This window comes from Phalaenopsis equestris, unplaced genomic scaffold (genome assembly GCF_001263595.1).
Source record: "Phalaenopsis equestris unplaced genomic scaffold, ASM126359v1 Scaffold000761, whole genome shotgun sequence".
Lineage (NCBI taxonomy): Eukaryota > Viridiplantae > Streptophyta > Magnoliopsida > Asparagales > Orchidaceae > Phalaenopsis > Phalaenopsis equestris.
Window position 1 is genome coordinate 4625122 of NW_018165201.1, and position 21486 is coordinate 4646607.

The window sequence follows — 21486 nt, forward strand, 5'->3', positions numbered from 1 at the left end:
TATATATAAATTGAGGTCTGGGGTTAGATATGTAAATACAGAAGAATTGAAGGGCATATATGTAAATCTTATATTAGTAAAGATCAAATAAATGATTATTGATTTATAGATCGGAACACTTGAGCTCTCCCCACTCATTTGTCCCGTTCCTCTGCAACCTCTATTATTTTATTTCGCGCTGCCTCTCTCTCTCTCACAAGTCTCCCAGCCAAATCTCACACCCATTTCAACAAACATCTGATAGGCGTAAAAGAATGCCACCACCAACCAACTCACCAACCTCACGGTTTCAGAGCTCCTCTCCATGGCCTCCACTCTCTCCATTCTCCTCTTCATCCTTTTCTTCCCTCTTCTCACTCCCGGTAAGCTAAACTCCTCCTTCTTCTTCCTCCACTCTCTTCTTGCTCCTCTCACTCTTCACTCTCCCTCTCCGCAGCGGCGAACTCCGGCGACAATAATGGTACTAGCGCCGGTGGTGGTGGCGAACCCCCTTTTGTTGGCGTGGTGATTGGCGACGAAGTATCTGCTCTCCTACCTCCTGCCGACCTCGCCCGCTTTCTTCTCTCCCAGCGCATCACCCACGTCCGCCTAGCAAACCCTTCACTTCCCCTCCTCGCCGCCCTAAACTCCACCGGTGTTCGCATCCTCATCACCATTCCCAATTCCCTCCTCCTCGCCTTCGCTTCATCCCCTTCCTCCGCCTCTTCATGGGTCTCTCGCTTCATCCTCCCCTTCATCACCTCCATCTCCGCCATCGCTGTCGGCGACGACTTCTCCGCTTCCATTTCCACCTCTATCCTCCTCCCCGCCCTTCGATCCATATGTTATGCTCTCTCCGGTCTCCAATCCCACATCCCGATCTCCACTCCCCTACCTTTCTCCATCATCCTCAACCCATTTCCCCCTTCCCAAGCTTTCTTCAACCAAACCCTAACCCCCAATTTCCTTCTCCCTCTCCTCACCCTCCTGTCCTCCACCAACTCCCCTTTCATGCTCAACCTTTACCCTTACTACTCCTTCATGCGCTCCCGCGGCGTTATTCCTCTTGACTCAGCCCTGTTCAAACCACTCCCGCCTTCCAAAGAAGAAATCGACCCCAACACCCTCCTCCACTACACCAACCTTTTTGACGCCATGCTCGACGCCGCTCGCTTCGCTCTTCGCAGTCTAAACTTCTCGCACATTCCTATTCTTGTTACTGAAACTGGCTGGCCTTCAGCCGGCGATTCAAAAACCGAGCCTTTCGCGACCAAAGACAATGCCGACACCTACAACTCCAATTTGATCAAGCATGTGGTTGTCGACCGTGCTGGAACACCTCTGGTGCCGGAACAGACGGCATCAGTCTACATCTACGAGCTGTTCAATGAAGATGAGAGAGTAGGGCTGGAGTCGGAGAAGCATTGGGGGCTTTTCTACGGCAATGGGACGCCTGTGTATCTGCTGAATGTGGTGGGGAGTGGGGGGTTTTTGGCTAATGATTCTACGAACAGGACATTCTGTGTGGCAGCGGAGGGGACGGATACGAAGGCGTTGCAGGCGGCGTTGGATTGGGCGTGCGGGCCGGGGAGGGCGAATTGCTCGGAGATTCAGCCGGGGGAGGGATGTTATGATCCGAATAATGTGAGGCAACATGCTTCCTATGCTTTTGATAGTTATTATCAAAGTGAAGGGAAGATCATGGGCTCTTGTTACTTCCAGGGGGCTGCCATGGTGACTACGACGGATCCAAGTGAGTTCTCTGACCTATAGTGCTTGGTGCTTGTGAATTGCTCATGAAGTTCTCTTTTTATTTTTTCTTTTGGTATCGAAAGGTGTGATTAATATGGTTAGGATCCGAATGATCTTTTTTATGTGAAATATTGCTGTCATTAGCATGAGCATTAGCATTACTCTTATGATTTTTGTAGTATGATTGAACTTGATATAGGAGGAAGTTGGGATTTTAAAATGTAGCATGATTTATGTGGCCCAACAAATTGTTTGCTAAGATTAAGCTTAAATCTTTGTTGATTTGCAATGAAGCATCTCCTCTGGTTGGATATCAACAATCTGTTAAATCATCCAAGACTTAAACTTTTAAGACATCGCACCTAGAAATTTTGAAAGTCCATAGGAACAATATCATTTTTAACCATGTGATTCTTTTGTTTGCTATGTTATTGTATGATAAAATATTTCTTCTGACATGAGCTTAATTGAGTCTTTCTTTTACGGTCAAATATTATTTTCTTAGGAAGATAATTCCAATACATTTATATATCTACCACCTAAACTTCAATTTTTACATGTGTACCACCTCACCTAGGCATGAAAAGGTGTATTTTACTTTTTAAAAGTTAAAATAATGGTATTTTGAATGTGGTATGAAATCTTTAAGTGGTATAAATGCTAAAAAAAAAGCAAAGTTTAGAAGTTAAATATGTAAATACAAAGGAATATTGTCGTGATGTTTTATAATTGCTGCTTTTGTTTGCATGAAAAACTTTTCTTTTTTACTCCTGGTGAATTTAATTCAACATTTGGGCAATACACACAATGAGGAATTGTTCTTTTATAGCCCTCCCTTCCTTCAAGAGAGGGATGGTGGGGGATTGCTACATTTTTTTCTGAACCTTCCAATTGAATGTAATTTAATTTTAAACTTAATGAGTTAATTTTTATTTATAAACTATTAGTATTGACTCTTCTGCTGCTCCTTTTCTTTACCATGCTTGTCCCTATGGTGTCATTTCGAGCCGATAATGAAATGTTTGGAGTGAAATTGTTCTGCTGCGATGTTCGATTTTTTACGCAACCAATGCAACTATTAGAACAGTAGAACACGAATCCTAGACACGACTTTCCTCAAACACTGAACTAAACATGACCAATTACACCTGAATGGAAAAAGTAGTTGGCAAATTCTGTCATTAACCTTTGTGAATTGCATGAAGGTTATTTTTTCTTTGGAAAGATTTACATGCACATCTTTGAATACTTATGCATATACATGTCAAAACACGTAAACTTCAATTTTTACATATATGGCAACTTGCCTATGCATGAAAATTTGGTGGTATGTATGTAAAAACTACTTTTTTTTCTTTTTGTGATGATTCAATATGGTTTCTTGCTTGAAAGCTTTTTGCATGTTATTTAGGACTGCTTGTAGAATACTAAAGGGTCAAAACTACACCCCCAAAAAATCTCTATAATTCTCAATAATTATATAATTTTGATTTAAATTTAAATATTAAATACTCAGAAATGGTTTTCCTAAACCATTCCCCAATTCATTGATCATCTCATATCTCTACTGCTCTCCACTTTATCTCCACTAAAAACCACTGGGCATATCAGATATTTTCTACACATAAGTTTCTTTCTCCCAATTATGGATTCCGATCAGAACCAATTCTATCTCTTTTGGGGAATCAATTCCTATGTATTTACATTCTAACACCTAAACTTTGCTTATGTACATTTATACCACCCAAATCTTTCATATCACATAAAGAATACTACGATTTTAACTTTCAAAAATTAAAATACAACTTTCTATGTATGGGTAAGGTGGTATTTATGTAAAAATTGAAGTATAGGTATTAGATATGTAAATAAATAGTAACTGAGTGGTATGTATGAAACTCTTCCGTCTCTTTTTCCTTCTCCTAGCAGTTATGGTAATGAACTTGCATGGGCCATTAATAGTCTTAAAAAATGAAGTATCCATTTTAAGATGCTCAAATGCTTCTCTATTAACGTTATTATATGTTAACGTTAATAATACAACACGTGCATTGATTTGATAATGATTTACAAATTAACTGAAATTTGTTATGTATTTATAGATGAAACACATTTTAGTTTTATTATTCTTTCTGTATTTTTTTTACATATTAGCACCTCTATCTTGAAATTTTGGATCACTGCGACCTTATGGATCTGTCTATTCCACACTCCATAAGAAAGACATTAAATTGAGGAAAATGTACATGCATAGCTCATAAGTCTTATATATTTGCATATCTTACTCCTGAACTTTCATATTTACAAAGCACTTTGGTGCTTTAAACTTATGCATCAAAGGTATATTTCACTTTTAAAAAGTGATAATAGTGCTATATTTAACGTGATATTAAAGATTTGAGTTCTATATGTGTGAATATGAAAGTTTAGGTTTGAGATATGAAAGTGCGTAAGTATTGTGTGCTCTGTATGAAATGCCCTTTAATTTCGCAAACTCTGTGAATGCCTTTTATTTTTTTTTTGTGGAAATATTATATGCAGACATGTATGCTCAGTTCACATTTATGGGATAAGTTTTGAAATCATTGGATAAGTATTATATGATCTCTCGTGACTCACCGATATTTTTTTGAATGGCTATTTCTTAATTAGTTTATATCAATAAAATTGTGATTATTTATCGGTTTGGAAGATAACTTTATACCAAACATTGAATGAGCAGCTCCTTCTTGTTAATATAAAAAGCATCACCTTTTTTGTTGTTATGTTTAAGCGGGCATTCGAATAAGTAACACCCAATTGTTATGCATTTACATATCTAACTCTTAAACTTTGCTTTTTTTACATTTATAGCTCTCAAATTTATTATTTTAACTTAAAAAAAAAAATGAAATACACCTTTTCGTGCATAGATAAGGTGGCATGCATGTAAAAGATGAAGTTTATCCGTTAGATATCTAGATACATAAGAATTGAGGGGTATTCTTGTAAATGTTCCTTAGTTTAAATCATTAAAGTTTGCAAACGTGATTTGTGTATCTAGTTTCATTAATGTGATGTCTAACGAAATACTGGGATTTTTGGTTCAGGTCATGGCGACTGCATCTTTCCTGGAAGGTGTGGAATTATTTCATTGCCATCTGATTTTCTTTAAACATTATGATAATCACTTGCATTTTTTTTTTTTTTTTGTTACCAAGATTATTGCTACAAGTAGAGGTATTAATAGTGTATTTTGGAGTCGAGCCTATTTCATGAACTGGCTTATAAATAGCTCACGAGCTAAGCTTCATGAGCTAACGAGTCAAGTTTGAGCTAGCTTTGACCACATTCCTCAGCTTCTGAGCCAACTCACTTAAAAAATGTTAATGTTTAAGGGAAATTTCAATACTTAGCAAACAATTCTTATGTATTTACATATCTCACATCTTAACTTTCATATTTACACAGAACACTTTGGTGTTTTAAATCTATGCATTGGAAGATATATTTCTGTTTTAAAAAGTGATAATAGTGCTATTTTTTATGTGTTATTAATGATTTGAGTGCTATGCTTGTAAACATGAAAATTTAAATGTGAGATACGTAAATACCTAAGAATTGTGTGCTTTGCATGTCATTTACATACATAGCACACAATTCTGATGTATTTACATGTCTCACATCTTAACTTTCATATTTACACAACACACTTGTGTTTCAATTTTATGCATGAAAAGGTGTATTACACTTTTAAAAATTCGTAATAGTGCTATTTTGCATGTGTTATTAAAGATTTAAGTGCTATGCATGTAACCTGAAAATTTAGATGTGGGATCTGTAAATGCACAACATTTGTGTGGTATGTATGTAAAAGACGCAATGTTAAATAGTTCAAGGGGGTTAACTATTAATTCATTTAAAATATATTAATTACAGTGTGCATGTTAGTAGCATCACCAAGACAGGAAGCAACACAACAGAGAGCAGCAGTGCAGAGGAAATCTGCTGTTGGAGATTCAGAAGAGGAATGAGGGAAGGGAGCTTCAACTTCTCTATTGTTCGAAGAACAATAATTGTGTTGCTGATGATTTATTTCAACTTTTTGCCAGAAGTCTAAGTATAGCACCTGAAAGGTACAAGTACTTGTAGTTTTATTTGTTCTATTCTCAATTTTGTTTGAACCGAGGGAAGCTTGTAGAGCTTATCCTTTTCATTTTCATTCCTTCTGAATAAAATTTTCAGCCTCTGTTTTTGGTAATCTATTCGTTTTTGTTGTTTTGATTTATATGTTATAGGGAAATTTACATGCTTGCCACACAATTGTTATGGAATTACATGTTTGCCACCTAAAGTTTGATATATGCATTCATAACACCTTAGTGCTATAAACATATCTTTTTTTACTTTTGATATTCTTGAAGGATGAAATTTAAGGGGGAATGAACCTTTATAATACATGTAGGAAAAAGCATTAATTATTCTAAAGTGGTTCAAAAAGATAATTCAGCTTTCAATCTTTTATGGAAAGGTGATAGCATGGAAATTATAAAATATATAAATTCCATTATATTTTAAAAGAAAATTCATGAATGAAAAAAAATATATTATTATTATTTTATGTTGACTTTTAAATGATTATATATATATATATAAGAGAAGCTAAAAATAATAATTTGATATTGAGTAGAACTAAAACTGAATACATGGAATGTAATTTTAGTAGTAGTAGCTTTAGTGGCAAAAGTATAACTTTGGGTGATTAAATTATTAAAAGGTGTGAACGAGTTAGATTTCTCGAGCCTATTGCTCAATGTGATGGTGATATAGATGGTGATGTTATTAGTAGAATTTAAGTTGGTTGGTTGAAGTAAAGGAATGTTTCAGGTCTATTGTGTGATAGAAAACTACTAAAACTGAAAGGAAAATTTTATAAAATGGTGGTGAGACCTGCATGCTTTATGACGTTGAATGTTGGCCTTTAAAAGAGAAGCATAATACTAAGTTAAGTGTTGCTGAGATGAGAATGATTAGGCGGATGAGTGGCTTTACATTTAGAGACAAAATGCGGAATGAATTTATCCGTGATAGGGTTAGTGTAGCTCCAGTGACAGACAAAATTAGAGAGTCGTATTGGATGGTTTTGTCACATTAAATGTCGACCATCTGATGATCCAATTAAGAGAGTAGATGTTTTAGATTCGACTTTTATTAAGAAAGACAAAGGTGGACCAGAAAAAACTTGGGCATACTGTATGAAAAAAATATCTTAATTTATTAGAATTAGATGAAAATATGACACAAATTAGGACCCAATAGAGAAAAAATGCTTCATGTAGCCGACCTCACTTAATGGGATAAATGTTTTGTTGTTGTTGTTGTAAGCCTGAAACAAATTAAGATATTAATAAATTTGATTGTCAATGCATTTTTTTAATTAACATGGTTGAAATAGATTATAAGTTGATATATTTTTGTGCAAAAATTTAGATTAGTAGGGTTGTCTTGAAGATTAAATGGGCTGTATATTTAGAGCTAGGGTCTACTCACATAAATTTTATCATCAATTTTGGAGCATAATTAACATTAAAGCTTGAAACTTTCAATATATATATATATCATCAAATTGGGATCTTCGACGTAATTAATCTCATAATAAATAATTTGCAATTAACATAATCGTCATGACCAATTGCATAATAATTCATACTGACCCGCCACCCTTTGATCCAAAATAGCCACAAAAGATATTTTTCTTTTATTTAATCTTGATTAATTTCATGGCCATTGATTTGGCTTTAAGATTAGTGAAATATCAATTTTAATATATTAATCATATACTTCACTCATCTGAAACTCAATTAAAAGAAGGGGCATTTACATACATATCGTGTATCTAACACCAAAATTTTAATTTTTTTACATTTATATCACCCAAAACTTCCATATTACATTAAAAAATATCACTATTTTAGCTTCAAAAAAATGAATTATATCTTTTCATGTATATATAGTGTAAAAATTGAAGTTTTGTTTTTAATACTATACATAAAAAATTTATCTGCATGGATCTTAGAGAGATTTAAGGGTTCAGAAGGAAAGAGGCGAAGGCTATCTTGCCGCCTAAAGATCATGAGCCTCACTTCTCCAACCGAGTTTAAACTGTACGAGCCAAGCCAGTAAGGCCAAAATCGATAGAGCCACGAGGCGGACCAAAAAAAAAAAAAAATGGATAACTTAAGCTTGAGTCATTCAGCAAGATGCTAGATGAACGAACATCCAATTCACGAAAATCGATGGAATACAATAAGCATATTCTACAGTAGAGTCGATCCATGGGAATATCCGGCTTCACTGTATATATAACCATTTGAGGGACGCCCCAGAAATTTCACATCGCGGACTAAGAATCGATAGATTGTATCAACCGACTGTCCAATACTGACCAAGCGTTGTCGACCGAGCTAATCTTACCAACCCGAAGCTGACTAAGATCAGGCGGCCAAGTCAGAAAGTACTCGGAAGACAGACTTACACATGTAAAATATTAAAATATCCCAATACATACCCATTTAAAGCAAATATTAAAATGTAATATTATCATTGTACTCTCTCATCTATAAATAAGGGAATCATTTTATGAATAAAACATTACACAATATTGTTCATTATGTCTCTCTCTCCATCTCTCCTTACACTAAATTCATTAGGAGTGATTCACTTAACAAAGCATGATTTAATGTTTTTGAAATGTGTGGTGAGCGTAGATCATGTCGCAAATTAAAAAAAGTGTAGTCTAAAAAGAAGAAACTCATAACATAGACAGTTACAACATGGGGGCACCAGAAAATTTGTGACCCGACAGATACTATAGTTTGTATCATATATTGGATGTCAACCAAGACACACTAATTCAGGAAATAGATCAACACACCTAAGGCGAAGGGCTGACACCAAATGACTGAAAAGGCCCCCTCGTCTTAGAAGGGGAAAGCAGCTCCCTTTACGTCTAGAGGTTAGGGTAACGAATAACAAAATAATATTCAGAAGGTGCTATTTCAGGAGGGTCAAAATGTCAATTGCCCTCCTGTAAAAATTTGAATTTGGCCATGTAAGCAATTGCTCCAAAGTAATAATTGTTGATTGATTAATTCCATAATTGTTAAATAATTGAATTTCTCAATTATTTATATGTACAAATAATGTTTTTTTTTTCTTTAATGATAATTATAGGGTATTGATTGGAAGCATAATTGCAAGGTATATAACATTGACGAAGAGTTCATTTCTTCCCATTTCCTTCACGATTTGATCGTCTTCCTCTTCCAACGTAGAAATCACATTTATTAACATAAATGCTGCGTATATCCAAAGCCTTTTCAAGATATAATGAAATAACTTTAAAGAATTAATCAATAATAATTTGATTTTTCGGCAGTCAAGAATGATAAATTTGACCGCATAAATTATTCCAATTAAAGAAGCAAAGTTCAAATTCCCTGCGAGAATAATTTTTTAGATGTAAAAACATGATTTTTAAAGGGGTAGAAATGTAAACTAACAGTTATAGGACCTCCCCCAGCTTAAGAGTGCGAGATCCCTGACGCACTCATCTCCCCCTGGAGCGAGGCAAGCGGCGCCAGCTTGTTTTCTCAATCCAATCAAAACATACCACGTCAGAAACCTCTTTTCGGACACAATCCCGTCTACATACATCTATTCGCGAAACGATCCCCCTTTCTCCTCCTCTTATTTATCCCTCTCGATTGATCTCCGAAAACTCTCAGAAAAGAAAGATCGCATTTTTAAAGCAGAGAATCTCTTAAATCAAAACCGGAGGAGCTCGCTTTTGAACCCGAATTCGTCTTCAATGGCCTCCGCTTCTGCAATCTCTTCACCAACTATCGTCCACAGCGAGCGCAGAGGTATGCTGATTTCGTAAAAATTGCTTCTTTTATTCTCCACGATTGCTGTAATCTCTGAGTAATTTGTGATTTTGAGCAGGGCGGCAGATTGGGACTGTGAAGCTGTTTGAGATAGTTGCGGCGCCTGCAGATGCGAGGATTGGCCGGAGAAGGTGGGCTGCGCCGCCGGTGCTTGCGGCGGGACCTCCGAGAAAGAGGGAATCTGTGGCAGCAACTGTGACTGATGCGCCGGCGGTGGTGGAGAAGGTGATCGGAGAGGTTAACTATGAGGAGCTTGCGAAGGAGATGGAGCATGCTTCGCCGCTAGCTATCATGGACAGAGCTCTCCAGATGTTTGGGAATGATATCGCGATTGCCTTTAGGTTTGTTTCCGATTTCTATTTTTGTGCTCGAAGTTTGAATGTTTAGTCTTGGTGTGAATTGGGAAATTTGGGCTTGGTTGAATATGGTCTTGGATTCTCGAATCTGAGGATTTTTTAAATTCTATTTTATTCAGTAAATTAGAAATTTACTGTCTTTATTATTGTTTTAATCTCACATAGTTTCTGGTTGACGGATTTTTACTAGAGGAAGACCGGGGAGGTCATTAGTTATGATGCTCCTATCAATTTCTGTTTTTTTTTTAGCATTTACGTATCTCACACAAAACTTCCATATTTACACGCATTAATTAAAAAAAATATTGCCACCCACTTTTAATTAAAAAAAATATATCAAAAACATTGATTAAAACTGCAATTTTTATGAGCTATGCTGCTCAATCATTCGATTTAAGTTTTATTAAAGCGAAAAATCCTAGATTCCACCATCTTATATATTCTGCGTAATCATCAAAATCATCATTCACTTCTGTTTTATGAAGTTATGAATTGAATTCAGAAGCACTGCTTGGTTCTCAATGTAAAGCTCCCATTTCTTTCTTATTCTGCAGTGGTGCAGAGGATGTGGCTTTGATAGAATATGCTCGTCTCACCGGCCGGCCCTTTCGGGTTTTCAGCCTCGACACCGGTCGGCTGAATCCGGAGACGTACCAGTTCTTCGATGCCGTCGAGAAACACTACGGCATTCGCATAGAATACATGTTCCCCGACGCCATTGAAGTTCAGGCTCTCGTGAGGAGCAAAGGATTGTTCTCTTTCTACGAGGATGGGCACCAGGAGTGTTGCAGGGTGAGAAAGGTGAGACCTTTGAGGAGAGCTCTTAAAGGTTTCAGAGCATGGATTACTGGGCAGAGAAAAGATCAATCACCTGGCACCAGAGCTAATATACCTGTTGTTCAGGTTCTTCTTGTTCTTCCATGACTGATATATGTTCAGATTTATATAAAAGCTGTTAACTTTTTATGGTGGTTCTAATAAAGATGTTAACTTGAGTTTATGAATGGTGTTTAATGGTGGTTTTCAGGTTGATCTTTCTTTTGAAGGCTTGGATGGAGGTGCAGGCAGCTTAATAAAGTGGAACCCAGTTGCGAATGTGGAAGGCAAAGATATCTGGAACTTCCTTAGAACCATGGATGTTCCTGTAAACCCCCTCCATTCTCAGGTATTTGAAAACCAAGAAACTCTCTGAAGCAACTAAATTATTAATGGCACCATACTCATCTTCTTCCTCCTACACAATTACAGGGCTATGTATCCATCGGCTGTGAGCCCTGCACTAGACCCGTTTTGCCTGGCCAGCACGAAAGAGAAGGAAGATGGTGGTGGGAGGACGCGAAGGCGAAGGAATGTGGCCTTCACAAAGCCAACATCACTCATGATGTTGGCAATGGAAAGGGAACTGTGGCTGTCAATGGTGTGAGCCATAGTGCAGATATTTTCAACACCAGAGCCATTGTTGGCCTCACAAGGACTGGAATTGAGAATCTGCTGAAGCTGGAGAACAGGAAGGAGCCATGGCTGGTTGTTCTCTACGCCCCCTGGTGCCAGTTCTGCCAGGCCATGGAATCCTCATATGTTGAACTCGCTGAGAAACTCCATGGTACCGGAGTCAAGGTGGGGAAATTCCGCGCCGATGGGGATCAAAAGCCTTTCGCCAAGGAGGAGCTTCAGCTAGGGAGCTTCCCCACCATTCTCTTCTTCCCCAAACACACCTCAAGGCCGATTAAGTATCCATCGGAGCGGCGGGACGTCGATTCTCTGCTCAGTTTCATCAATGCTCTCAGGTGAGATTAGGGTGTATAGTTTATAGTATAGGTTCAAAGGTGATGTTTTTCTGTGTTGTGGTGAGTTCCCCTTTGACTTCAGTTCTCTTCTTAACTGGAGAGACTTATGGGTGGGTTTAGCTATTGATCAAAATAATCATAATTTTTGTATTTAGGGAATGATCAGGCGATCATCCTTTTTTGTTCTGAACATGAATTAAAAGGCAATTGCAGCAATGTATGGATTTTTCAGTGCTATGAACTTTCCAGTGGACTTGATACTATGAAAAAAGTTTGTTTGTTTGTTTTTTTTTTTTTTTGAAGGAAAACTTTTATTATTCTATACAATTCTTTAAGAAGAGAATCTGTGCTTTTGAACTGTTGTTTCTGTGATTAGTGTGACAAACAATTCTTACTTGAAACTTAGAAGTGAATTAAGAAGAGAATCTTGCTTGAAATCTAAGAATCATTTGATTTGGTGAAGTTGAATGGGCTTGCTTTTAGATGGTTATCGCAGTCCTTTTTTTGAACTATTTTCTAAAAATTTTTGTGTTAGGGAAGTTTTTTTCAATCTGAAATGTTGTGACCGTATTAAAGTTGATGTCTTATTTTTTTATAAAAAAATATTTATTTATAATTCTCACCAAAATTTTTTAAGAAGTTTATTCTATCATAATTTTATAATATTTTATTAAAGTTGCAGTCAACTCAAGCAATATAAAAAATATGGTCACGCTAATCCTAAAAAGATCTGACAGTTTAGAAAAGATGAGAACGATAAAGAAAGGTCTTCAAACTGAAGGCCCGGGGGCTCACAAATCTGATCAGATACATTCAAATAAACCACGACTCACAAAATTGATCGAATGCATTCACACGAATTAAGAACTACAAAGCGGCACTGATACATTTTGTTGGACCAAGGCTTACGAACCATTCTGATACATTCAAACGCACAAGGCCTGTAAAGCTGATTGGATGCATCACACTTGCAAAATACAAGAATATCCCTTATTGCCCTCATTAAAGTTTGGTAAAAAATCTAATATTACTAGACAGTACTCAATTCTATATAAATAGAGAGATCATTTCATGTAGAAAAAAAAGGAATGGATAAAATAAAAAGATTTTCAAACCAGGAAGACCCCATTAGCCCTAGAGGGCAAGTTACTTTATACCTCTCTCTCTCTCCCTCCTTCCCTCCCTCCCTCCCTCCTCTCTCGTTTGATGCTTTCTTTATTGTGTGTGATCCAAGAAAAATTCCTGATTCAACATCCTAAATAATGTGGTGAGCGTGGATTATGTCACAGCCAATAAGAGAAGCAGTCTACAGGGAAGAAACCCACAAAGACATCGACAAGATGGAGTGGACCTAAGAGTTTGTGAACCAACATATCCATGAGTCGAAGGATCATGTGTCAGATGCCATCTGACACGTGTTGGCTCTGGGAATAGATAAGTACCTGCAAGAGGAAGGGCCAACGCTGATCGACCAACATCAATACTTCGATAGTGTTGGGTCGACGCCAATCGATAGACATTAACTCGAGCTCACCGAGACACTCCAACAGCTAGAGAATGTGCTCTCTCGGCAAATCTCTGAAACCAAGCCACTAGAGAGGTTTAAGATCTGGACAATAGAGTCATATAAAGACACAACTGATATGGTCGACCACATAACCTCATTCGAGTCGATGTTATGTCTGCTAAGGATCAATGATGCACTGAAGTGTCGTCTTCTCTTCGCCACTGTAAGGGGCAGCCCTCTTGTGGTCCAACACCTTACCACTGAGTGATCTCATGTTCGTTGACTTCAAATGAATATTTTTGGTGTAATTTGACGGTGCTTGAAAGCCCTGAAAAAGTTTGCAGGCCTTCCTGCAGATCCAATAGGAATAAGGCTATAGCTTCTGCCTGTTCATCACATGTTTCGAGAAGGTGTTGTTGGAAGTGCAGGACCTAAAATTTGCATAATCACATGTCGTCTTGGCTCAAGGGCTAAAGGAATGATTGTTTCGATACATGATAGGCTTGTAACGAACGAAGACACTAGCTAAGATGTCAGAACTAGCCAAGTGAGGCAACCACCATCCACCTAACAGAACCGCACATGAAGAAAGGTGGGAACTGAGGCATGATATTTTCCACTCAACACAAGCTCGCCACAAAGACTCGCAGAGATACTTGGATGATCCAGCAATCCATAGAGCCTACCATCGAGGGAATCTGAATCGATACATGACTGGCGTCCAACTCAACAATAAGAACGTGCTATCATTCCAAATATTGTATTCTATTTTTAAGTTCATGAAAATGTTAATTTTTTCTAATTATGTGCACAATCCCAAGTACGACCTACACTCGAAAACTTGGACAGTTCTTGTAAAAGTTAATTTTGAATCCAATTAACACTCAGATAATTCAGGCTGACTCATTAGCATTAGTTCATTCAAACAAACAAAACTAATAGCGACAATAAAATGTTTGATCGGTTCAATTTGCTTAAATGTCCAACAACGATGAAATATTTTCTCATCAACAAAATTAACATGATTCAGCCCTCAATGTTCACACATCGTAAAAACACATGTCTCTTAAATTGGAAATGGTCAAGCTCTGACGGCTATTCATTAACCGTGAGCGACAAGTTCTGCAACGGGTAGTGTATGAACACTCTTAACAGCAAGTCTTGATGGTTATCCCTGCGATGAATGCGACAAGATCCACTTAGTACGTCTGACAAAAAGTGTGGCTCGTGCATGGAGACGACCTTCTAAGTTAACGAGACATAGAAAGTGCAAGACCCGAATCAGACGGTAACTCAACAAAAATGACCAAAAGCATTCCTAGAAAAGTTGGCTCATCAATCATCACAAACCGAGCATATATCATGAGAAAAAAAATACATTGTAGAGATAAAATGCAAAAAGCAAAGGTGAGAACAGACCGACAACTTCACTTTATTTCATACCTATAAAGTTACAAAGGATTTTCTATAGTACATTTCTATGCAAATGCTCAAAAAAGAAAAAAGAAAATTTCTTCAAGCTAGAGATAAAATCAAAGTCAATCATGCTCAGCCAACCCACAATACCGATTGAATAGGGTTATTCAACCGGTCATGTCGTCCTGAAGGGCTTAGAAGAGCACTTCAGAACCAACGAAACAGAGTAAAAATGTCATGAAAATTGAGATAGTTCAATTATTATGTCGTTAAATATGATTAAAATTTTTTGCATTAAAATTCTCTTATTCTAATCACAGCTTCACTTCCAAAAGTAAGAGAATCAAGAAAGCAAGTATGTATATAAAAAATATGGCCACATTGATCCTGAAAAAATCTTTAGTCTAGAGGAGACAAGAGCAATAAAGAAAGATCTACCAATAGAAGGCCCGGAGGCTCACAAAACCAATAAAAATACATTCAGATGAACTAAGACTCACAAAGCTGGCCATATACATTCAAACAAACCAATGCCTACAAACCCGACCAGATACATTCATATGAACCAAAGCTCACAAAACCGACCAAATACATTTAGACGAACTAAGGCCTACAAAGCTGACCGGATATATCACACTTGTAAAATACCAATAATTTCATGCAATGTCCTCATTAAAACAGGGTCAAAATTTAATAGCACTAGATCGTGCTCAATCACATATAAAAAGAGAGATCATTTCATGTAGAAGAGAGTCAGAATAAAGTAATAAGGTGCACGCGAGACCCGGGAAGACCCATTAATCTCTATCACTCTCTCATCTTTGGGTGTGATTCACCAAGGGATGAGGATTCAACAATAATAATGAAATTTGGCTCTAAGGTATCAGAAAATTTTGGGTACTTTGTCCGTACGAGAGCTACGTACAGAGAACGGACGAGATACACCGACGAGATTTTTTTTTTTTATTCGCATGTTTTTTTTCGTCGGTATATCACGTTCGTCGTCCATGTGTAACTCACGTACGAACGATCTATTGAATTGTTTTTCCTAAGATTTGCTGTGCATTAGAATCGAAGAGAAATGAAGAGATAAATTCGCGGAGATTTGAGTTGAAGAGCCCATTCTCTGTTGAAGAAATAAAAAATAAAAAAATATTAAAAAAATGTGACAAACTGTTATATTTATTATTATTATTATATTGTAAATTATGAACTTTTTTTTTAGTATATGATTGTGGAAGACTTGATCATAATGTCTTTATTATTTATTTATTTATTATTTATATTTTGAAAAGTTTGGGCTTTTGGGTATTGTAATTAAATTTTGGTTGCTATCATTTTTCAAATTATTAAATTTCTTTTAAGATGCATACAATATATCAGTAAATAATTAAAATTTATTTTATGTTTCCTTTTATTAAAACAATATTAATAAAATTTAAAATTATCCTATTAAAAATTAATTAAGATATTATTATTTTGTTAATTTTTGTGGTGGTTGTTAGAAGCATCTTTATCTTGGAATAATCTAGTTATATTTGAAGGAGATGTTTCTTGAATCTGTCTATGCGGCCAATAATCTGGATATTGGAATAGCCGCATAGAAGTCTTTGTCCCATCCTTATTATTATTATTATTATTATTCATTTAAAGTTTGGGTGCAATATCAAAATATTAACTCCGACTAACAAGTGGTGAGTGTATGACCCTGGGTTATGGTGGCTACGTTAACTAACTTAGGTTATGTTTCAATTCTTTATCTTGATATATTTTAATTATAATTTGAAATTCAATATTTAATTAATTATTTTTTTTTTCAATTCAAGATTTTTTCGGTGGATAATCAAAGTTTTCTAAGTTCTAAAGTTTGTTATTATTATTATTATTATTATTATTATTTATTTTCATATTTTTGTCTGCGAAGAAAACTACTTGGAAGGGGGATTTCATCTTTTGTTTTTGTTTTATTTTTATTCTACTTTTTTTTTTTGTTTTTTGTTTTTGTTTGTTTTTAAATATGAAAAACATAAGAAAGCATGCAATAAAACATGAAAGACATGTAACAACGTAATAGAACATGTAATAATACAATAAAACATGGAGACATGCATGAAATAACATAACTATAGCCTAAGATTAGACTTGGGCTGATTTAGGGTAGTTCAGGTTTAAACTAGGTCGACTTAGGTAGGCTAGGGTTTGATTTGGGTTTACTTAGGTTGACTTAGGTAGGTTAGGATTTGATTTAGGTTGACTCAGGTTGAGTTGGGAAGGTTAGGATTTGATTTGGGTTTGACTGGGCTGACTTGGGTAGGTTAAGGTTTAATTTTGGTTGGCCCGAGTGAGTTTGGGTTTGGGCTAGGTTGGGTTAGACCTGAACTGGGTCAGGTCTAGGTTGGATTAGGTCTGGGTTAAGTCTGACTTTGGTTAAGTTTTAGGTTTGGATTATGTTGGGCTAGACCTGAGTTGGGTCGGGACTAGTTTGAGTCAGGTCATTTTAGGGTTTGGTTTAGGTTATCCTAGACTTGAGCTAGGTTGGGTTAGGTCTGGGTTGGGTCAGACCTTGGTTAGGTTTTAGGGTTTGGGTTAGGTTGGGCTAAACCTAAGCTGGGTCAGATCTAGGTTAGGTTAGGTTTAGGGTTTGGGTAAGGTTAGGCTAGACCTGAGTTGGGTCGAGTCTAGTTTGGGTTAGGTCTTTTTAGGGTTTGGGTTATATTGGGTCAAGTCTGGGTTGGGTCAGACCTGAGTTAAGTTTTAGGATTTTGGTTAAGTTGTATTAGGGATTAGGATTTGGTCGGGTTTGGGTCAAACTGAGTCAAACCCAAACTCAAGCCTAATCCAAGGCTATTGAGTTAACATTGACTAAGATTTTTAAATTAAAACACTTAACTTAAAAGGAAAGAGAAGAAAAACCAAGAAAGTGGCGGCTGATCGGAGACCGAAGAACCCAGATTGAATAGGGCACTCCGAGAAGAAGAAGTGTTCACTGGATTTGAAGCAGGGACGAACAAACACCTTCTATAGGCGGTAGCGGTTGTTCTGGTCCGTCGATTAGACGGGAGATCGGCTATCTGAATTACAATGGTTTTCGTAACTATTGACGATTGTCAGATGTTTTCAGCCGTCCGATCAAATGGACGGTCGGGATGAGGACCCATGAACAAAGATCACGGATCAGTGGCGTATCCAACAAGAGATGACCACGCCAGCAAAACTAGGGGCGTGATCACGCCCCAGGCAGGCGTGACGTGACCGCATAATTGTTTTACCAATATCATTTCCCTCATCCGCCCTCTTTAATTACACTTTATTTCATCAAAAAAATGAACAAAATGATGTAAGTTATTGCTAGTAAAAGTTTTTCATACACTCACCTCAATCTTTACATAAAATTGCTTTTTATCGCATTCCTTTGCATTAAAAAAAAGAAGAAATTACACTTTATCCCATACCTTGCATTCAAGTATGACGAAAATTCTTTGCTTTATGCTCTAGTGGCACATAACAATAATCTATTTATACAAAGACTTGCATTCACAGTCTAAGTGGCAATAAAAAATTGCAATTTATCTTCTTGTTGCTGTTGGTCTCATTCTTTAAATATAAGTTAGTGAGCTCTTCTAACCCATGTTTACAAAACCTCAATTTATTTTATCAATGTCTATCAGTTTGCATATGAATCTGAACAATTACACTTTATAGAACATAACCAATTAAGTCAGAGAACAAGTTGAATTATAGATATTATGATTAGCAAACCATGAAAAAATCTAAACATGTTTATGGTCCAAATTATTCTATATTGAACTCTGTAGTATTCTCTGCTCCGCAAGAATACTACATGATTCGCCAACCATTATATCAGTTGCTGCCACCAAATAGAAACTTCAAGGAAGTGTGCATGAAGATGATGATGGATGAAATAGATCGGAGAAATGATGGATATTTGTTTGTGGCAGCGCAGGTGCTTGCTCGTTTGATGCTGGTTTTTGGGGAGGAAGAGAGATGGGGAGTCATGGCGACGGCATGGGTGGAGCTTTTGATCGGATGGGGGAAGAATGCATGTCAAGCAGCTGAGCTATATTTCTAGACTACATTTATTTCATCGATCTTGCCAGATTGAAAAGGATATATAATCAATTGTTTTATATTCATAAATCTTTTTTGTTCGTAATTATAATAAATTTTATTAATGCGTGACAGTCCAAATTTTTGGAAGAATTAATTTTTACTATTAATCATTTGGTAAGTGTAGAGCAAACATATGCACACACGAATCTCGTTGCAATCTAATGGGTCTCACTTATGAAAATCAAATAATAGTGTACCCGAATAGTCAAAAGATGAAAATACCAGACGTTGTTTTCTTTGGCCAGAACTCTGAGCCAACGGAAGCAAGTCAAATGAAGAAATAGAATGAGCACAATTCGAGGGATAGTGGTCATGATCACCTCCCTTAGCCGATTCCTTGACTCCTAGATTTAACCAAATAGTGGTTCTACTGTGGAGCTTTAAAATGGCCGTTAAATTTTGATGCTTTAATAAATATATTTTTTTAGGGTTAATGACGCATTCTATCAGAAAATGAGGGGAAAAACATACAATAAGAGGAAGAAGGGAAAATTCACATGTATAGCACTTAATTCCGGTGAATTTACATGTCTAGATCCTAAACTAAACTTTACTTTTTACATATATATATATATATATATGCATATCATATATATATATACACCTTCTTATCTAAACATTAAAAAAAATTAACTTTTAAAATTTAAAATATTAATGTGATATGTAAGATTTTGGCGGTATAAAAGTGGAAAGTAAAGTTTAGTTATTATATTTGAGTGTATGCATATAAGTATATAACTATTAAAAATTTTTCTGTATATGCACCGTGTGCTAGAAATTAGGGGCAGTAAAGTAGTAGAGTATCGTCTTAAAATTAGGGGCAGTAAAGTAGTAGATTCAACGCACACTCACTAGAGAGAAAAACTAGTAATTAAACCAGAAGTTTTTACGTGGAAAACCCGTAAAGGGAAAAATCAAATGGTGTGACCTATCCGATGAGTTTTCGCTATAAATGATGATTACAATTGCAACAACTTCTCCCACATGTTGGAAAGGGTTAGAAGATCTCCTAAGTTACAATGTTGACGTGCAGATGAACTTTTTGTAAGGAACGGGCGCCGACCGATAGCGATTGACGGCTGTCGACGACGATTAGTGGTTGTTGACGATGCTCGACGGCGGGCATGCAATGTTCGACGACAATTGGCGGTGTTCGACGGCAGGCGGGCGGCGCTCGACGACAGCAGAAGTGCTAGACGACGATCATTTTTTGCGGCGACAGGAGTGCTCGACGGCGGTCGGCGGTTGTTGAAGACTGTCGGCAGTGGTGGCGGCGGTTGGTGGTGGTCAATGGCAGCAGGAGTGGTGCTAGACTTCAGCTTCAAGTTCTCTTCCTCCCTCATGAGAGTGGTGAGGCTCTACTGATAGAGTTATGAGTGCAATTAATGCAGGAATATGAATCACTTTGATCGGACGGCTTAGAGGGCTTCCCTTAACCAGACGCTTTTGATGAACATTTGAGTGCCTTAGTGATGTCGGCATTGAGCGATCTTGAACTCGTTCGATTTGTCATATCGAGACGCTTGATTCGACTATAAGTTCGTCAGATTCAATATTCTTTTGACCTTCCAAAATGCTCGAAAAACTTCCAAAAGTGTTTTAATGGCTAAATATTAACTTGATTCGGCTCGAACTAAACTGATTTTGGTACCATTGGGTTTGTCTTTTGGAGCCGGTCAATTTAACTCTGAGTTTGCTGAAATCGGAGCTCTGAAAGACTTCCAATCAAAATTTGAACATTTTTTGATCAAAAGATTATCTCGAAATCTTTGTGATGCCTCAACTGAATTTTTGGAAATTCGTTGATGGCGTATCAATACATATGCTATTGGTAGTGTTTTCTTTGTAGTGTATGATTCATAGTTGGTTCCTCTGCCCATCATGGCTTTAGGAAACTTACATTTTATTATTCTCCTCTAAAAACATTCGAGTTGCTCTAATACAACATCATGATGAATACTCTTATTATAAAATACCCGAATGATGTAAAATATTAGGAAAGATTTGGATGGTATAAATGTAAAAAATAAAGTTTAGGTGTTCGATATGTAAATGCATTAGAATTGGGTGGCGTGCATGTCAATATACCTACAAAAATTGCTTTTTCTATCCTTGCTTTGCATAGAGGTAAAAAGGCAAATAAGCTTTGTCCCTTACCTTGCATTCAAGTTAGATGACAATCCTTTGTTTTATGCTCTCCTGTTACATAACAACAAAATATTTATACTAACTCAAAGTATATTATAATCTGATCATTATTATTATTAAATTTTAGAGCTGTTGGATTTGCATCAAGATGAGTGCTAATCACTTATAATCCATAAACTCTTATATATTATACAGATCTAATTAGCCTTGTTAGGGCATGAACTTTAGCTTCACCCTTAACACAAAGGACTATGACCCACCTTGATCTGATTATCTATGTCTAAAGGAACTTTATAACTCGTTTAATTAATACAAGACCAATTAGAATCAAGCCTAGCCTAATTCAAATTTAAGGTAACCTAAGCATGTCCTAAATAAGCTCAAACTCAATCCATGGTACTAATTAAGCACATTATTAAATTTAGATAACAATGTTCATTTTTGGAATGTTCACTACGATCAAAGGTATTTATTTTACTAATTAG

The 21486-nt window shown here is 36.5% G+C and overlaps 2 protein-coding genes across 4 annotated transcripts; both read left to right on the forward strand.

Annotated features, from left to right (window-relative positions):
- Positions 1 to 134: 134 nt before the first annotated feature.
- LOC110030803 (glucan endo-1,3-beta-glucosidase 1-like) lies at positions 135 to 9349 on the forward strand. Of its 2 annotated transcripts, XM_020733730.1 has the most exons (5): positions 135 to 362; positions 437 to 1732; positions 4821 to 4848; positions 5650 to 5846; positions 9293 to 9349. In XM_020733730.1, exons 1-4 carry the CDS (start codon positions 305 to 307, stop codon positions 5828 to 5830), a joined length of 1563 nt encoding a protein of 520 aa, XP_020589389.1. In that variant the 5' UTR covers positions 135 to 304; the 3' UTR covers positions 5831 to 5846; positions 9293 to 9349. The 2 variants fall into 2 exon arrangements, with proteins under 2 accessions (XP_020589389.1, XP_020589388.1); XM_020733729.1 differs by lacking the exon at positions 9293 to 9349 and having other exon boundaries at positions 5650 to 6039.
- A 129-nt stretch (positions 9350 to 9478) lies between these two features.
- Positions 9479 to 12015, forward strand: LOC110030804 (5'-adenylylsulfate reductase 3, chloroplastic-like). 2 transcript variants are annotated; one of them, XM_020733731.1, is made up of 5 exons: positions 9479 to 9635; positions 9712 to 9997; positions 10567 to 10915; positions 11040 to 11177; positions 11261 to 12015. In XM_020733731.1, exons 1-5 carry the CDS (start codon positions 9581 to 9583, stop codon positions 11801 to 11803), a joined length of 1371 nt encoding a protein of 456 aa, XP_020589390.1. In that variant the 5' UTR covers positions 9479 to 9580; the 3' UTR covers positions 11804 to 12015. The 2 variants fall into 2 exon arrangements, with proteins under 2 accessions (XP_020589390.1, XP_020589391.1); XM_020733732.1 differs by having other exon boundaries at positions 9484 to 9635; positions 9715 to 9997.
- The last annotated feature ends 9471 nt before the right edge of the window (positions 12016 to 21486 follow it).